General features: G+C 37.8%; 1 protein-coding gene across 1 annotated transcript; it reads left to right on the forward strand.

Moving 5' to 3' along the window:
- The first annotated feature begins 4,265 nt into the window (after positions 1 to 4,265).
- On the forward strand, positions 4,266 to 15,379 carry LOC113039951 (calpain-2 catalytic subunit-like). Its single transcript, XM_026198129.1, has 21 exons — positions 4,266 to 4,543; positions 6,354 to 6,423; positions 7,640 to 7,758; positions 7,995 to 8,128; positions 8,202 to 8,370; positions 8,544 to 8,627; positions 9,005 to 9,090; positions 10,589 to 10,663; positions 10,750 to 10,910; positions 12,087 to 12,256; positions 12,420 to 12,431; positions 12,585 to 12,796; positions 12,881 to 12,917; positions 12,990 to 13,055; positions 13,147 to 13,204; positions 13,614 to 13,678; positions 13,790 to 13,858; positions 13,977 to 14,055; positions 14,141 to 14,257; positions 14,344 to 14,402; positions 14,998 to 15,379. Exons 1-21 carry the CDS (start codon positions 4,307 to 4,309, stop codon positions 15,019 to 15,021), a joined length of 2,103 nt encoding a protein of 700 aa, XP_026053914.1. The 5' UTR covers positions 4,266 to 4,306; the 3' UTR covers positions 15,022 to 15,379.
- Positions 15,380 to 19,007: the final 3,628 nt, after the last annotated feature.

The raw sequence follows: 19,007 nt of genomic DNA on the forward strand, positions 1-19,007 counted from the left end.
TTTCAGAGAAGTGTTTTAATCTCCTCTCAACGGATAACCTTTCTGGGAATAGAATTGGACTCTCGCGCGATGACAAGGGGAATGGAGATTACACCCCCAAACGGTGAATCTCTTATGGCCTACGCATTGCCCACTATGCTTCTCCCTATGCCCCCATCGCCCCTGGGCTTTGCTGCGTTAGCTCACAGTTGGCCCAGGACCAGTCTGTATGCTTTTTCCCCGATTCATTTGATCCCAGCGGTATTATCCTAAATAAGGCTGGACAGAGTGGAACAGCTGCTGCTGGAGGCCTGATCAGTCTGTTAGCGGGCTCTCCATGGAGTTTCCCCTCAGACAGGATTTATTATCACAAGCACAGGGACTGATTTGGCACCCGAGGCCAGATCTGTGGAAACTGTGGGCGTGGCCTCTGAGCGGAGTGAGTTAGTATTTCCAGGTCTTTCTGTTGAAACTACCGAGACTAGTTTCTGAATAGACTGAATTCTAGAGCAGCTTCTACGAGATGCTTATATGCTTTCAAGTGAAGACTGTTTACGACCTGGTGTGAAAATCGTAATGTGGATCCAGTTTACTGCCCAGTGGCTTCAGTGCTGGAGTTCCTTCAGGATCGTTTTTCGAATAGAGCGACGCCAGTCACTCTAAGGTTTACGTGGCAGCTATTCAGCTTACCACAAATATATAGACGGTACCTCAGTGGGCCGTTATCCACTGGTTTCTCGTTTCATACAGGGTGCGTGACGGCTGAGGCCTTTCCGCCCCGTGCGAGTCCTTCATGGGATTTATCCATTTTGTTGCAGGGTTATCAGGGCATCTGTTGAGCCCTTGGAAACTGTACCGGATAAAATCCTGACTCTGAAGACACTTCTTCTTATGGCTTTATCCTCCCTCAAGAGAGTTGGGGATTTACAGGCTCTCTCTGTCTCACCCTCGTGCATGGAATTTGCACCGGGATCTGTGTAGGTGTTGTTGCGACCGAGGCCTAATTATGTTCCTAGGTCGCATCTAATCCCTTTTGCTTTCAGCAAATGGTCCTGGAGGCTTTATCCCTTGCTGAGGCGGGGTCAGAAGATCTAAGTCTTTGCCCCTTAGGGCTTTAAAGACTTATGTGTATCGTACAGCCCCATGGCGTGAGTCTGACCAGCTGTTTGTCTGTTTGGACATAAGAGTAAGGCCATGCGGTTACAAAACAGCGCATGTCCCATTGGCTGGTTGAGGCAATATCTTTAGCCTATGAGGCGCGCAGACTCGCTTCGCCCTTAGGAGTTAAAGCTCATTCCACTAGAGCTGTGGCTTCTTCTCAAGCTTTTCTCAGTGGATCTTTTATGGATGATATCTGTGCTGCGGCAGGAAGGTCCTCACCGAGTACTTTTATCAAGTCGTACAGTCTGGATGTAAGGATGGCTCCTGGCTCCCGGGTTCTCTCCGCTTGAGCAGATGCTTCCTCGGATCCCAGCTATCAGGTACGTCAGGCGTTTTGGTATAGCGTTCACATAGCAGGTGACGTCACCGCAGCATTGAAGTGACCTATGAAAGGGAACATCTCGGTTACGTATGTAACCATGGTTCCCTGAACATTAGTATATAGCTTATATTTCATTAGTAGCCTAAATGTTTTAATTAATGTAAAAAATTTAATTAATAATAAAACTGAAAGGAAATTTTACTCCGCTTCAGGTCAGGCGGCTGTCACGCTCCACAGTGACGGTTTAGCACCACCTTTGGCTTAACCTCAACGGTATTTGGAAAAGAATATATATTTTCTTATGGATGCAGCCAGATAATTTTTTTTTTAACTAACATTGACTGTCTCACCACAAATTGCGCTTCGAGCTGAGTTGCCCCAAGCTACCAATCCAAGCGCCCCCTCAGACACTCTGCACACATCAGCCATCAGAGTTCGAGGGACGGCCCAAAATTTGCTGACGCTTTCTTGCTAGCAAAGTGGTCCGTTGTGCATCCTGTTGGAATACATTTGGCTGTAATCCGTTTAGGCTTACTTAGGACACTTAAACTTCGGAGCGGATATGCTCTCGAGACAGAGCTTGAAAGAAAGGGAACGGAGGTTGCACCCCCAAACGGTGAGCTGTATATGGCGAGTGTTTGAGAGGTGGAAGTAGACTTATTCCGTCAAGAACGACGACTGCACATTGCCTGCTATGTTTCTCCCTATCCCCTCCATTGCCCCTGGGACTGGATCACTTTGCATTCTTTTTCCTCAGATTCTGCTAATTCCAGCAGTGTTATCCTGAATACTGTTGGACAGAGTGGAACAACTAGGTAGCTCTGTGGTGGTCCACTCAGCAGTGGTTTGCGAAACTGTTCAGTCTGTTAGTGGGCTCTCTAGTGGGTTCTCCATGGGGATTCCCCTCAGGCAGGACTTGTCGCATGCATGGGGAATGATCTGGCACCCAAAGCTAGATCTATGGAAGCTGTAGGTGCGGCCTTTGAGCGGAATGAGTTAATATGTCCTGGTCTTTCAGTAGAGGCTACCGAGAATATAATTCATTCTAAGGCGGTTTCTATGAGATGTTTACATGCCTTCAAATGGAACCTGTTTACTACCTGGTGTAGACTTATGGATCCAGCTAACTGCCCTGTCGCTTCAGTACTGGAGTTTCTTCAAGACCGTTTTTCAAGTCTCCCCAAGAGAGGTGGGGTTAGGAGATCTAATCTTTTGTCCTGTGAGAGCACTGAGGGTCTATGTTGATCACACAGCCCCATGACATGAGTCTGACCAGCTGTTCATCTGTTCAGCATAAAATAAAGGCCATGCTATCAAAGCAATGCATGTCCTATTGGCTGGTGGAGGCTATATCCTTACCCTATGATGTGAGCGGACTCGCTTCGCCCTTAGGAATTTGAGCTCATTCCAAGAGGGTAGTGGCTTTATCGCAAGCCTTCCTCAGTGGATTTTCGATGGACGTTATATGTGCTGCTGCAGGATGGTCCTCACGGAGCACTTTTTTGGTCAAGTTTTACAGTCTTGTTGTGAGGACGGCTCCTGGCTCCCGGGTTCTCTCCGCTAGTAGATGCTTTCCTCGGATCCCAGCTATCTCAGGTACATCAGGCGTGATGGTATAGCATTCCCATACGGTGATGTCACTGCAGCATCGAAGTGACCTTTGAAAGGGAACATTTTAGTTACGTATGTAACCACGGTTCCCTGAATAGGGAACGAGATGCTGCAGTCCGGGCCATTCCGTACCTTGAAAGTGTTTCCTAAGATCATGTAATCTGAACAAAATAGCATGCGGCAATCAGGTATACTATGCATACACATGCATCAGGCAGTGTCAAGTGCTATTTTGCCAATAAAATTGGTGGGATGGTACAGGGCTTCAGACATTCATCACACCAAGGGGTGTTCCCATACGGTGATGTCGCCGAAGCATCTCGTTCACTAGGGAACATCTCCAGCACTGCACATTTTATATCAGTCACATCCACTTTAGGTCTTGCAGGCTCCACTAATGAGCTGATGAGTTGAATCAGGTGTAATAGATGAGGCAGACATGCAAAATCTGCAGGGCGGGGGTACTTCATGGAGAGGATTTAGAACCACAGGATTAGCAAATGTATCTGAATTGATTCCCAACTGAATCATCCAAACAGTCCACTCACACTTTTGTTTGGAGCAGCATCTCAGTAAAATGGTAACAGGACAATTTATAAAAAATATACATAACATTTGCTAATCTCAGTAGAATTATATGTGTGTGTGTGTGTGTGTGCAACTGTGTGTGTGTGTGTGTGCACGCATACTATTAATATTAGCCTGTAGTAGCATTTTTAAGTTAATTTTTGAAAATTTTAGTGGTGTCATATGAATTAGTCTTCAGAAGTCTCGCTATTTACAACATTAATTGCCAGAAAAAATACAACATTTCACTGTTTTAACACTTCATGTTTATTTAGCACCTTTTTTGTTTATTTAAAAAGGGAGTATTTAACTTGCAATGATCCCATTTCTTATCTTATATGGTATTTTAAAATAATAGTTGCAAAATGTTTGTTTGTTTGTGTGTGCCGATTCAAGTTTAACTGGATCCCCGATTGAAACAATGTTTTGTGTTTTACATGTTTTTTCCTCCTTTGTATATTGCGTTCATCAAAGAAAATAAGTAAGTAGGTTATGTTTAGGTTATAGCTAAATAGATAATAAACGAATTTATTTCGTAAAATATTATAGACTTATTTATGACTTATTTCGGCTAGTAGGCTAACGCCCCTGGCCCCGCCCACTCTATTTAACGCGTTGTCATCTGAGGTCAGGGCTTTCACTGTTTGTTGTGACAGAGGCGCAGAGATGTCAGGAATCGCAGCGAAGCTCCAGCAGAACCGCGCGCGAGCAGCGGGCGTCGGTACTAACGCCCAGGCGGTCAAATTCCTCAACCAGGACTATGAAGCGCTGAAGCGCGACTGTCTGGAGAGCGGACATCTGTTTCAGGACGACACGTTTGAAGCCAATGTATCTGCGCTCGGGTTCAAGGAACTGGGACCAAACTCCTCTAAAGTGCGCGGGGTTGAGTGGCTGAGACCAAAGGTGGGTCTAACATTATCATTTAATAAATTATATTTAAAGGTGCTGAATATATATATATATATATATATATATATATATATATATATATATATATATATATATAGGCACATATGAAACATTACATAAATACCTGCATGAATATTACATGCATATTTAAAAGTTATAATGTATTATACTTAATTTATAAATAAAAAAAAAGGTCTAAACTGAAAGACTTACTCTAATTTTCCTGAATTTGCATAACATACAAAATATATGATATTACACTGGTTAAACCTATAGTAGGCTATCCGATGTTTTGATTTCATATTTCTTTGTTATATCTAATACTGATATTTACCCGTTTTGCATGATTGCATCATTACAATGGCAAAACACATTATTCTCGTACAAATCTCAACTTTTACTTCTTTTCTTACTTGTTTGCTCTAGGCATGTCTTGTTGTTTTGTGCTTGGTTATTATAACTGACAATTAGTCTGAAGCTTCCTGTATCTGCTTGTGTTTGCCATCATTATTTATTAAATTTTTTCTGTGATGACTGATCATGAAGCTGCACCTGTGGTCAATCATATCATTGTAATACAGACAAACATATAACATATACACATCAGTGTTTTAATGCATGTGTTTTCACCATCCCAGCAACCAGGAAAGAACAAAAATAAAAATTTGCATATTAAAGCCCTTGCATGTTAGACTGAGCTTGACAAACCACTTCAGAGCCAGACAGACCAGGAAGCTATGGAAGCATACTCCTCTAAGAGCATTAGCACATTAAATGTTACATGCTTATGCTTTGTGATACACATAATGCATTACTGCTTACCAGAAGAACTTTTTAGAGCAAATTAAAGGGAATACGATCCTCACTGCTGTACTGATGGATGGTTATTGTTGTTTGCAAGAATGGTGTCAGTTTGAGTCACAGCCTCTTCTATTTTAAACAATTAAAAATTAATTAATAATTTAACTAATACCACTGAAAAAGCAGATATTTAGCTGTGTCACATTTTCAATCCTGTTACCACACAAAATTCCCCCATAATAGAAAATGTAACATTCCTCAGAATAGTAACACCCAAGAAGAAACATTCATTGTCAACTTGTAGATACATTTCAGTGATGACTGTGCATCTATTTAACTCTGTTACTCAAGTTAATGTAATAAAAATGATCAAGCAAATATATATATTTTTAAATGTATAATAAAGTAAAAATTTGAGTAATTTTAAACATATTGTATTTAGTGCAACAATTCAACCCTGTTACTCAGTTTATTGCGATAAAAATGATCAAATATATATTTGTAAAATGTATAATAAAGTAAAATAAATCAAATAACTACAAAATCTCAAGCTCCTACATAGTATTGTGTTATTTAAACTAATTTTGCAACCCTGTTATTGCATGATTTCCCCCAGGTTATATAAAACTTAAAATATTAACCCCCAAGAAGAAACATAATTTGGACTCTTCCCATGGTGAGAAGAAAAAAAAAGTTTTACAAATATTTCAAAGTTAACTGCTCAACCATTCAATCCTGTTACTCAGGTAGCTGTAATAAAAAAAAAAATTATCAAGCAAATATTTTTCTTTAATGATAAATGTAAGTTATTAGGCTACTAAAACAACAAACCAACAAAATAACCATAAAATCTTAAGTTCCTTCTGAGTTAAATGGTTCTTAAGATAAATTTGCAACCCAACCCAGCAATTTGTTTAATCATTTTCAATTCAGGAATGAACTCATCTCTTGTTAGGGTAAAGCAGTGATTCATGTTTTTGAGATGCCTGTTTTTATCACCCAGCAACTGACATCCAGTCCAACGTTCATTAGTGGAGGAGCGACCAGAACTGACATCTGCCAGGGTGCTTTGGGTGAGTCAACTCTGCTATAGTATTCACCCATTGTGGAGCCAGAGTACAATTAAACTTTAGAAGTGATGATCCAAAAAGATCAGACAGAACTTCCTCATACAGTATAACCAACTGAAGTCAGCCATTGAACCACAAAAGCAGGTTTTCTAGTTTGGGAAGTTTCTTTGGATGGCGGATGGACGGGATCGAAAAATCATAAGAATTGTACAAACCCCTGTTTGAGTAAACTCATACTTTCTTATCCTTATTTCTTAAATTATTCAACTGCCGATTTTTAATATCTGGGAATTTCATGAATTGCATATTTTCTTAAAGAAACAGTTCCCCCAAAACATTGGGCCAAACCAAGCGACAACCTCCCGCTCTCTCTCTCGTGAAGCCTACACCTGTAATTCATCGACTGGCTGCTGGAGGCTGGCTGCAAAAGAGAGTCAATCCCATAGACTCCCCATGTTACTTTACAGCAGAAAAAAACATGTTTACATCCTGGTGCAAAAAATTATATTGATCTATATAGCTAATTTTACCCTTCATGACAACTGTGAGGGAGGTGACATTTTTTAACTCATCTGTGATGTCACACTAAAAACATGGACACTATGTTTTTTTCTATATAGTCTATGGTCCAAACCTATAGATTTTTTTTTTTTTCAAAAGCAAAGGGTGAGTAATCATAGGAAAGGGAATTCCTGTTGTACCACATGGGAGGAACAAAACCTTTTTGTGTACATATCAACTGTTCGTCCCACACACAGCCTGTTAAACCTGTTTTACTCCATACGACACAAACACTGGTGTCCTGTCTTGGATCATACGCCTCTGTTTTGTCAAATGGAAACATGTCCCAAGAGTCAGGTGACTGGAGTTTTCCACAGTAGCTGAAAATGTCTGATACGAGTCCTGATCAGACAATGCCACTGACTTTACTGGCTATTCAGGACGTGTCTGTGATGAAAGTGAGTTTGCAAAATTTGTGGGAGTAGGAATAATAGAAGAGGTGGTGTCTTGAAACATGCCAACTTGAAAAACGTAAAGGTTATGTAGATAGGATTTTACGTTTTACCAGCAATATCGTGCTGCTATTGTTTTGAGTGTTTGCGTGAATGTACAGTAAAGTCGAATAAAATATTAAATACAAATGCAGTTACTTTCCACCTGCAATACTGAGTCACAGATTTAGTGAGCGCAGTATGATATCATCTTTATGGTTTTCCAGGTGACTGCTGGCTTCTAGCTGCCATTGCTTCTCTTACCCTCAACCAGGACGTGTTCGCCCGTGTGGTCCCGTCTGGACAGAGTTTTGACGGTGACTACGCCGGAATATTTCATTTCCAGGTTAATAACCTCTTGTCCTATATTACCATTGTTGTAATTTATGCAAAGCTGTTTTCTCATGTAAAAGTCACATTTATTTTTATTGTTGTTTAAGGATTGATCTCGCTATCACGCTCATGAAAATGACATATGTTACCATGCATTCGGAAAGTGCTATTATATCTATACGACATGTTTCCAAAGAGACGTTTGTCAGACGTTCCATTAACGTTTGCATACGTCTCTCGTCTCTTCAGTTCTGGCAGTGTGGTGAATGGGTGGATGTTGTCATCGATGACCGTCTGCCCACCAGGAACAAAGAGCTGCTGTTTGTCCACTCCGCCGAGGGCTCTGAGTTCTGGAGCGCCCTGCTGGAGAAGGCCTATGCAAAGTATGCAAACTCACTCAGCATGACGACTAGACTTCCTCAGACATAATAACGAGAAGCTACTTCTTGTCCTCAGGCTGAACGGCTGCTATGAAGCTCTGTCTGGTGGCTCCACCACCGAGGGCTTTGAGGATTTCACTGGAGGCATCGCTGAGGTCCATGAACTATCGAAAGCAGGTCCAAACCTCTTCAAAATCATCCAGAAGGCTTTGAGTTGGGGCTCGCTGCTGGGCTGCTCGATAGATGTGAGAAACTTCATATTTACTTGCGTGTGCTTCAGTCGTGCAACCTCGTAATTACTAGGAGCGTGTAAATGGATATGTTGTGTAACCGTCAGTGAACTGGAATTGATAGTCGTGCAAAACCGGTTGTGTTATGTATTTGTTAATGATGTTGGTTTCGTTTCGGTTTGGCTTAGATCACAGACTCGGCTGATTCGGAGGCCATTACTAGTCAGAAACTAGTGAAAGGACATGCCTACTCGATTACAGGAGCTGAAGAGGTTAGGGGTGACTACATTGACTAGAATTGAAATCTATGGGATAGTTCACCCAAAAACTAAACTCATTTAACTCTCATTTATTCACTCTTGTGTTGTTATAGACCTGTATGGGTTTCTTTCTTCTGTTGAACACAAAAGAAGAGATCCAAACAGTTGACGGCAGCCATTGATTCCCATGGTATGGAGCAAACACTATGGAAGTCAATGGCTACCAACCAGCAACTGCTCCACTTCTGTGTTCAACAGGAGAAAGAAACCCACACAGGTTTATAACAACACGAGGGTGAGTAAATAATGACAGAAATTGGCGTTTTTGGGTGAACTAACCATATTAATTGGTTTGCGTGTTAAAAATGATTTATGAATGACTGTTACAGGTGGAGGACAGGGGCAACTTAACCAAACTGATCCGCATTAGGAACCCCTGGGGGCAGGTGGAGTGGACCGGACCCTGGAGTGATGGGTGGGTGACCCATGGGTGTTGGCTTCAAAACATGTTACATGTCTGTAAACTAATAAGCATGCAAAGCTCTGTTTCTGAAATCCCTCTGTGGTTTTGCAGAGGGTAACACACCCACCCGTGGCTCGATTGAGTCATGTTGCTATAGGAACTCTGTTTAAGCCCTCAGGTGAATGAAGGAGAGTTTGAGTGCCGCCCATCCTCCACATCACACAGTGTACACCTAGCTTCCTCGTTCCACAACAAAATCGACATCCTTTAACATGCTTAACCCATTAACGCCTAACTAATTGAATCCTTTGAGAATATATACACAACATTTTAATATATAGCATGATTATATTATAGAGAGAGGGGTTAAATTGGGATGTAGGGGGGTCTGTGGTTTTAGGCTTTCGAGTGGTGCCCATGTGCAGCCTACGAAATCTTATATCACTTGATAAACTTATAATACTGTATATATATAGCACATGTGCAATACAGTTTTCATATGTATGAGTCGTTTAAAAACCAACAAAGATATTATTGATTGACGTGGTTTTTCTTAATAACAGTCGAGTGTTTAAAATAACTTATTTTTGAGATCAGATGTGGCTTGGTATCACAGAATCATACTATTTTATAGCATTATATGCAGTGATAAAGGCTATGTCGATTAGCATTGCATTTTATCCTTATAAAAATACAGTATTTTTCGGACTATAAGTCGCACCTGAGTCGCATCAGTCCAAAACTACGTCATGATGAGGAAAAAAACTTACATAAGTCACACTGGACTATAAGTCGCATTTATTTAGAACAAAGAACCAAGAGAAAACATTACCATCTACAGCCACAAGAGGGCGCTCTATGTCTTCAGTGTAGGCTACAGGAGCACTGAGCAGCATACAGCGCCCTCTCGCGGCTGGAGACGGTAATGTTTTCTCTTGGTTCATTTCTCTCCGTTCATGTCAAATTAATTTTGATAAATAAGTCGCACCTGACTGTAAGTTGCAGGACCAGCCAAACTATGAAAAAAGTGTGACTTATAGTTCGGAAAATACGGTACCCAAGATTGCTTGAAGAACACAGACCAAATATTTTGTGCAATCGCATGTTTATTGTCTTCAGGTTTCCTCGGTCATGATTTCTCCGGGTTCTGTCCAGATTAGTGATTTCCTGGAGCATTACTTCTACTGTAAATATGCAGAGCTTCAGCGATCGTGTGCACTGCTCACAACACCCTATTATGAGTAAAAATAGGAAAGATAACACTTTTCTCTAAAATAAAAACAGGATTCCCTAAAATATCATCATTGACATCGTTAACGCTATGAATATTAGAAATTATCATGATATATTTTTGAGCCCATATTGCCAGTCCCTACTTCTTTTAAAAACAAAAAGTCTTGCCTACCATAAACGTTTGAGTGGTAGTGTATATATGTGAAGTAAGATTTGTATTCAACCCAAATACAGTTTAGCTAAATAATCGCCAGGATGTCATGTGATTGGTCTATAGGTCGTCAGAATGGCGTCAGATCAGTGACAGTGACCGTGAGAGACTGGTCTGCAAAGCAGAAGATGGAGAGTTCTGGTAATCTGTGAATGTTTTATCTGTTTATTTTTCCGACATTTCGGTTAAGGTGTTCTTATGATCAACAATACTTCTCTGCGTCTTAGGATGTCGTTCTCTGATTTCCTGCGTCATTACTCGCGGGTGGAGATCTGTAATCTGACCCCTGATGCTCTGTCAGACGACAGCGTTAATAAGTGGGCGCTGTCCAAGTTTGATGGCAACTGGAGGAGAGGATCAACTGCTGGAGGCTGCAGAAATTACCCAAGTAATGAACTGAATCAACTACCTGATAATTACATTGAATTTTATTATATTACATTATATTATTATTATTATTATTAAATGTTTGACTAAGAATATAAAACAAAACAAAGAATACTTGTCACAATGCAGGCAAGGCAATGAAGAGGAGATGCGGATCCAAAATCAACTTTAACTTTGTTTAGAAAAGTAACGTTAACACTTTACTATAAGGTTCATTAGATTAGTTTTACTTGTTAACATTAGTTAATGTGCTATTAATTAACAATGAACATCAATTAGACATGTTCATGAACTTAACATTAAAAAATACTGTAATAAACAACTGCAAAAAAAACACACAAAATAAAATCAAATTGAAAAAAACAACAAAAACTTAAACTGAACATGACAATACTAAACAAAAATAAGAGCAATAAACAAAATAAAACTAAACAAAAAAAGCAATAAATATATAAATAATGCTAAAAAGGCAGCAAAAAACAATGATACTAAACAAAAACAGCAATAAAACAAATTAATACTAAACAAAAACAACAACACCAAAAACTAAATACTAAACAAAAACAGCAACAACAAAAACTAAATAATACTAAACAATAACAGGAATTAAACAATACTAAACAAACACAACCACAAAGGACAAACAAGAATACTAAACAAAAACAACAAAAAGCAAAGCAAAATAACTAAATAAATACAACAATAAAGCAAACCAAAACAAACATTTTGGACAAAAACTACTGCAAAAAAAATAAAATCACATTTGAAAAAAAACAACAAAAACAAAATTAAACTAAAACCAACTGCAAAAAAACACTAAAAAGCAACCGCAAAAAGAATATGAAATGCAATAAAAAGCAACAAAAACAACAGCAAAACAAGCGTATACTATACAAAAACAGCAAAAACTAGTAAAAACAATAAAAAAGCAAAACAGAATTTTACAAATAATTATAAACAAAACAAACAAAGGAATACCAAACATGATAAACAATAAGAATATAACAAACAAAACTGCTAAAAAGCTATTGTAAAAAATAATTGTAAATGAATACAACAAAAAAGCAAAACAAAAGAATACTGCACAAAAACAATGTCACAACAAATAAAATAAATAAAAACTAAACCAAACAAACTTTACTAAACACTTGTTTGACCTTCGTTATATTCCCGACAGACTCGTTCTGGATGAATCCTCAGTTTCTGATCAAGCTGGAGGAGCAGGACGACGACCCGACTGATAATGAAGAGGGCTGCAGCTTCGTTGTGGGTCTGATCCAGAAGAACCGCCGCAAAATGAGAAAAGTCGGAGAGGACATGCACACCATCGGCTTCGCCATCTACGACGTGAGCAGCCTAACACCGTGTCTGAAAATAGACTAGCATAGACTTATAAGAAAATCTGATCCACTTCCTACTTGTTCTGCCCAAGAACTATCAGCAGTTATAAGAATTGATCATTTCACAAACAGAAACTAAATCAATATATCTCTCTTATTATTGTCCACAGGTTCCTGACGAGGTATGGACTGCAGATACTGAAGCACAAATTTACCTGTTTTGTTTTGCTCCACAACCTCAAAATCCAAGTGTTTTTTCCTCATAGCTCTTAAAGGGATCATTTACACAGAAATGATCACTAAAAATATAATTTCATTGTAATACTGTGTTGTAGTTTGCCGGGCAGAGGAACGTCCACCTGGACCGTAACTTCTTCGTGCGGCATGCTTCAGCGGCCCGTTCAGAGTCCTTCATCAACCTGCGCGAGGTTTGCTCTCGTTTCTGTCTGCCCCCCGGCGAGTATCTCATCGTCCCGTCCACCTTCGAGCCCAACAAGGACGGAGACTTTTGTGTTCGCGTCTTCTCTGAGAAACAGGCAGAGTTCCAGTGAGTCCCAGGCACACAATAATTACATTGTTTGTTTCTAATAAAAGTCTTTTCCTCCTGACTGAAAATATGTTTGGTTTTTAGAGAGCTTGATGACCCTGTCGAGTGCAACGTTCCTGAGGTACATTTCTCCATGAATGTAATGCTGTATTATGACATAAACATGCATTATTTCAATTGTATTATTTCACAGATTAACGTGAACGAGGGTGATATTGATAGCCGGTTCAAGAGTCTGTTTGGACAGCTTGCTGGGGCAGTGAGTATTACAGGATTTTTTAATGAATTTTGCTCTTTTTGATCATTTTAATATTTATTAATCATATCCAATCATTCTTTTTCTACGCAAGGATGCTGAAATCTCAGCATTTGAGCTGCAAAATGTCCTGAACAAAGTAGTGACTAAACGTAAGATCTCGGATACACTTATTCACTTGTTTAGTTTTTTTTTATATTAGATTATATTAATATAATGATTAGTTTCATTCATATTTTATAGATATTATCAATTCATAAAACAATAAGTAACAATAAATATAAATAATAGCTCTGTTAAATTTATAGTTAATAATGAAATGTATAATAATATAATAATTATATGAAAAAAAAACTTTTGCTTGAATTTATAAAATACATAGTAATTTAATATTTTATAGATATTAATTAACAAAAAAGAAAAGAAATATATATATATATATATATATATATATATATATATATATATATATATATATATATATATTTATTTTTATTTTTTTTACATGTATATGTATATTTTATTTTAATTATTGACTATTTATAATAACTTTTTTTCAAGGCAAAGACATCAAAACTGATGGATTTAGTTTGGACACTTGCCGCAACATGGTGAACTTACTGGACGTATCCTGTCAAAGAACTGCACATGATGTTTTTTGAAACAGATCTTATAAAGATTTGAATGTTTTATTTCTGCACTACTCTAGTCTGTTCTTTCCTTTATTGCCGTCTCAGAAAGACGGCAGTGGAAAACTGGGCATGGTTGAATTTAAGATTCTCTGGACTAAAATTGAGGTGTACCTGGTATGTTTTCATGCTTGCTTTGATCCTGGTATCATCTTTATTATTTGTACTGTCCCTCTTTGAAGGCTGTTAAACTATGTTGTAAACTTGAAGTCTGCCTGTGTTTGCGTTGTGTCAGGACGTCTTCTGTAAAGCCGACAAAGACAAGTCCGGCACAATGAGCTCTATGGAGATGAGAGAAGCCATAGGGAAAGCAGGTCAGAATATTGTGTCTTAAAGGGACAGTTCACACAAAACTGATGAATTTGTTATTGTTTAATCACCCTCTTATTGTTCGTACAGGCTTCTCTCTGAACAGCCCTCTACACCAGATCATGGTCGCGCGCTACAGCGACTCCAGTCTCACCATCGACTTTGACAACTTCGTGGGCTGTATTGTGCGTCTGGAAAGCATGTTCAGTGAGTGTCCGATAAACAACCGCATTCAAATAAAGACAATGCTATGTGATATGCTGCATTTACATGTCCACATTTCTCTTTTGCAGAAACATTTAAAATGCTGGACAAGGACAAGACTGGCACAATAGTGCTGAACTTTTTTGAGGTTTGTGTCTCTGCCAGTCATGTGAAATGCAATCTAGAATCTAGACACGATGTGTTTATTAAGTTTTTTCTTCTTTCTTTTTTCCATTCAGTTAACGTTTTGGCGATTTATCATTTTTTTACACCTATTTTGCGTTGAAAATTCTTAATTCCACCAAATTGTACATCAAAAAAGAATGTATTCCGGAAGTACCGGAACAAACTACAATACATTCATGAATGATGATGGTGAAAACTATGAAAAACTGTCAAAAACTTGAAAAAAAAAAAGTTTATTAAGTCATTAGTGGTGCTTCATGTAACAGTGCAATTTCTTGCAAACTACTTTGGGGGATTTGCTAATCATGGGAAATTAGTTTTTCACCACTAATTCTACTGTTAAAACATGATCATTTAAAAACTAGTTTGAAAAGATTCAAACATGTGGCATATGCAATCAATTAACAACCTCAGAGCTCACAACAGGTCTGTCTCTAAAGGTTTAGAAGTTAAAAATCAGAAAGGGATGGTAGGACGCTCTTCCATATATGTTCAAAGACAACAACACTCGCTTTACCTGGCTCCTGAGACAACAACTGTATTTTGTCTCTCTCTAGTGGCTGAATTTTTCCATGCTTTGAGGAAAAGGAGCAGCAGATTCGGGACATGTCTTACACACTGCATTGACATGGGATTACCAGAGACAGAAGGAAAAACTGACCTACATCTCATGCTACATGTTCTCCAGACTCAGGCCTCCATCAAACTGATCAGCATCTTCATATGCTAACAAGAACCGGTTCCCTGTGCAGTGTAATGTAATTCATATTATGGTGGTTTAGCTAGTTGGGGATAGCTTATTTTGTTGTATAGTTAATAGAAATGTTTTTTATTAGCTAATGAATCACTACTATGATAAATGAAAAAAAAAATATATAATAATAAAGATGAGCTGTTAATCATAAATAAAAGTAAATAAATCCTCTGACTTTAAGGACATTTTCATTGTGCATCATGTCTTTCTTTCTACAACAATAATAGCGCTTTTGCATAAAAAGCGATTTAAGCGAAAACACCTAAACTTTTATTTGAATCTTTCATTATGCAGATTTGTGTGGTATGGCAACCAGAGAAACAAACTTGTGTTTACAGTAATGCGTTTATTTAATGTAGGCGGTTACAGAGGGGTTAAAGAGCATAAATGTGTACACTGAAGAGATTACATAATTTATTTAATAAAAAATATTATTGATCTATAATACTGGGTATATTGTTGTGTTTTGTGTCGATTCTTCACTCTACAGACATAGATACACATCTAAGGGAAAACTGATTGGCTTTTGAATTTAACGATTACATTTCATAACAATTTATATATGTAGGCTAATCTAAGTTTTCTAATCTAAATTATAACTTTAATTCAGCCAAACAATGATTTATATATATATATATATATATATATATATATATATATATATATATATATATATATATATATATATATATATAACTAATTCATATTATTAATGTCATTAAAATTAAAACGGAAATTAGCCTACATTTCCCTCGCTATTATTTGTGTAAATAAAAATGTATGAAGCCTTTATATGAAGAGTTTAATTGCAAAAACAGAGAACCCTGTTTTATTTTTTTTAATGATGTGTTGTGTTATCTGCATTTAATTGTTATTTTTTTAACCTAATCAAAATAACCCAACTGCAGATTGACTGAAAATAATTGGAATACACATCGAAAAACATGACTTTTAAAAAACGTTAAAAACGGAGTTATCTGTTTTGTTTTATTACTACTACTGTATATGTGTGCGTGTGTGTGTGTATTTTTGTATAATTATTATATTTACTAATTTAGTTAGTAATATACGGATTTTGACAACGTTAGAAAATATGGTCTCTTCTTAAATTTATTTTAAACATCAAGTTTATATAACAATAATACAATAATAAAGATACTGCATTTTAATACGTCCAATGTGAACACTATCATGTATGACCTGTAGAAGGCGTTAACGTGTAGGCTATGCAATTTACCTATTTATTACAGTTGGAAATGGCACATGTAAATTATATAACTTCATGTTCATTTTGCACCAAACTTTGCATGCATGGGTAATGGAAAAGGTACATTTAAATACAGAAATACACTGACGTTTTTAATACTGCGTTTTGCATATTGCATTTTGAATCGAGTTTTGCTACCTAGCATAGATAGTAGACTTCCCCAAAAGTTTACCAGTGTTTGCAGTAGCCAAACTATCTGTAAGTCTAATGAAAATGAGCATATGCAGAGTTTTTTTTTTTTTTTTTAACCAAATTACTCTTATCATCATGCAAGCAATAATAAACAATATCATAGTAGCCCCAACTAGTGCAGTTTTGAGCCGCAGATTAATCATTGGTTGAACTACTTCATATGTAAGCCTCAGTGAGCACCGTAAACAGGTATGGCTAATACTGTACATATTAGTACCTCTGGGTTTGAAATATAATCTCCAACTTGGCTACGACATTTGGGTGTGGTGTTCGAGTCAACATAATGGCTCACATACAGCTAGGTCACTCATTTAGCAGCAGTGTTGGGTGTAACGCGTTACAAAGTAACGCGTTACTGTAATAATATTACTTTTTTCAGTAACTAGTAGTGTAAGGCATTACTCGTCTGAAAATGGTAATATTATTACAGTTTTCCCAAGCTAGTTACTTGCGTTACTTTTGCCAGTAGCACCTTCATCACACACAAGGCACACAACACAGAGAACAGAAGGGAAGGGAAGGAGGGCGTGAATGGAACAGTGATTGGTCTGGGTTTGGCACGAGGTATCATTTACCATCACTGATTGGTCGACAGCCGGCAGCAGAGCGGCACGCTCAGACAGATGGGGAAAAATGGAAGCGTCAACAACGGCAAGCTCTTTTTCAGAGGAAGGTTCCCAGCAACAGAAAGCTAGTTTCGACGGGTGGAGATTCAGTAATTATTTTGTAGGAGTGCTCCGATCACGATCGGCCGCTCGTTAATGCGCATCTCAGTAAAGCCGGTTCTCTAAAGCGGTTTATTCCATCAGGTGCGTGAACCATATGTTCATAAAACCGTGCCAATAAACGCTGAAAATGAACGTGGATTTGCGCATCTTCTCAGTTAATAACGGCTCTGTGTAGTAACAGCTGCTCTATGTGAAATCACGCACCTGATGGAATTAACCGCTGATTAGAGAACAGGTGTACTGACGAGCAGTAATATAAGTGAGTTATGTAAACAGTGATTTATGTGACTTCAATTATTTCTTATTAAACTGAAATCGAAAAGTAAAAAGTATTTTTTGGAAAAACCACATCCTGGTGTTAGTCTTCATATGCTGCTGAATAGTGTTAACACGGATATAGAAAAATAAGGAGTGCAAGAGATTGATTCCTAATGTCAGTTTATTTTTAATTAATACTACAGTAGTTCGGTTCCCTTTACATCTTTAACTACCCGTTAATTTATCAATTGAATGGGTGACCTATCCTCATTAATAGAGCAAACATTTGCCCCCCCTGAGAGAATTGGCAGGAGCCGCCACTGATAAAGACCCTAAAGAACACTCCTCCTTTGTATGTTCTCCCTCCATCTGATGCATCTCAGGCAATCATAGAGTAATTAAGAAAAAAAGATGTAACTAGTAATATAACTAGTAATATAACTAGTTACTTTCTCCAGGGAGTAATAAAGTAAAGTAAGGCATTACTATTTTTGAGAGTAATATGTAATATGTAATATATTACTTTTTTGAGTAACTAGCCCCAACACTGTTTAGCAGTAACGTTAGCTGTTCTCAGGTAATTCTCATCTTAATGCTAAGTGCTAACTAAGAAAATAGACATTTAATCACCTTGAACATTTTAATGTAATGTGCAGTTGACTGTTGGGAAGAATAGACAACATAAATGATTTTGAGTAGCCTACTTGAAACACGGATGAGGGAGCGATAGGTCATATTCAAGTCCGGTTAGCTTGTGAGCTAATATTTACTTTATTCATCAGTTAAATAGTTAGGCTATAACCCGGCATGAAGTGGCCTAACTCAGTAGAAGCAGTTTTAAACGTCTTCAAGCTCATATTTTTTGTAGAATTATTTAGTAAAAATAAAAAAGATGTAGCCTATGTGAATTGTAGAGTTTATATCATACTTATGAGGTACTTTTTTAGGCGGATGAACTTCTGGTTTAGAAATGCCGTGCAGGGAGTTTCCACGTAGGTTTATATGAAACTGCCCCTCCTATCCCCGACACCCTGCATCGTCATATCAGGACATTATTTTAGTGAATTCAGGGCTTTTCAGCATGACCACTCCCTCTCTTTGGTCTTCAGAAATGTCTGAAATTAATTTAGTCAGAGAGACACTCTTCTGGAAGTATGATAATATTGTGTAATTATCATTTAAATCTGACTAATTTTTAAACTGTGTCTCACAAGTCAACATCTCAGGAAAATGTTATGGGGTTTCAAAATCAAAGTATGACTTTCTGTTACGAAACAGGACGTGATTGCATACACGTCCTCATATGAGGACACGGAACTAAAAGCATGTTTACATATGAATTTTGGGAGACGCAACAAATGAATAGGG

The sequence above is a fragment of the Carassius auratus genome, chromosome 22 (genome assembly GCF_003368295.1).
Source record: "Carassius auratus strain Wakin chromosome 22, ASM336829v1, whole genome shotgun sequence".
In the NCBI taxonomy this organism is placed as follows: Eukaryota; Metazoa; Chordata; class Actinopteri; order Cypriniformes; family Cyprinidae; genus Carassius; species Carassius auratus.

Coding starts and splice junctions, on each gene's coding strand:
- LOC113039951 (XM_026198129.1), top strand. CDS start 4,307: ATGTCAGGAATCGCAGCGAAGCTCCAGCAGAACCGCGCGCGAGCAGCG. Junction 9,091..10,588: donor ACCGGACCCTGGAGTGATGG/GTGGGTGACCCA, acceptor ATTGGTCTATAG/GTCGTCAGAATGGCGTCAGA. Junction 14,258..14,343: donor GCGTCTGGAAAGCATGTTCA/GTGAGTGTCCGA, acceptor TCTCTTTTGCAG/AAACATTTAAAATGCTGGAC.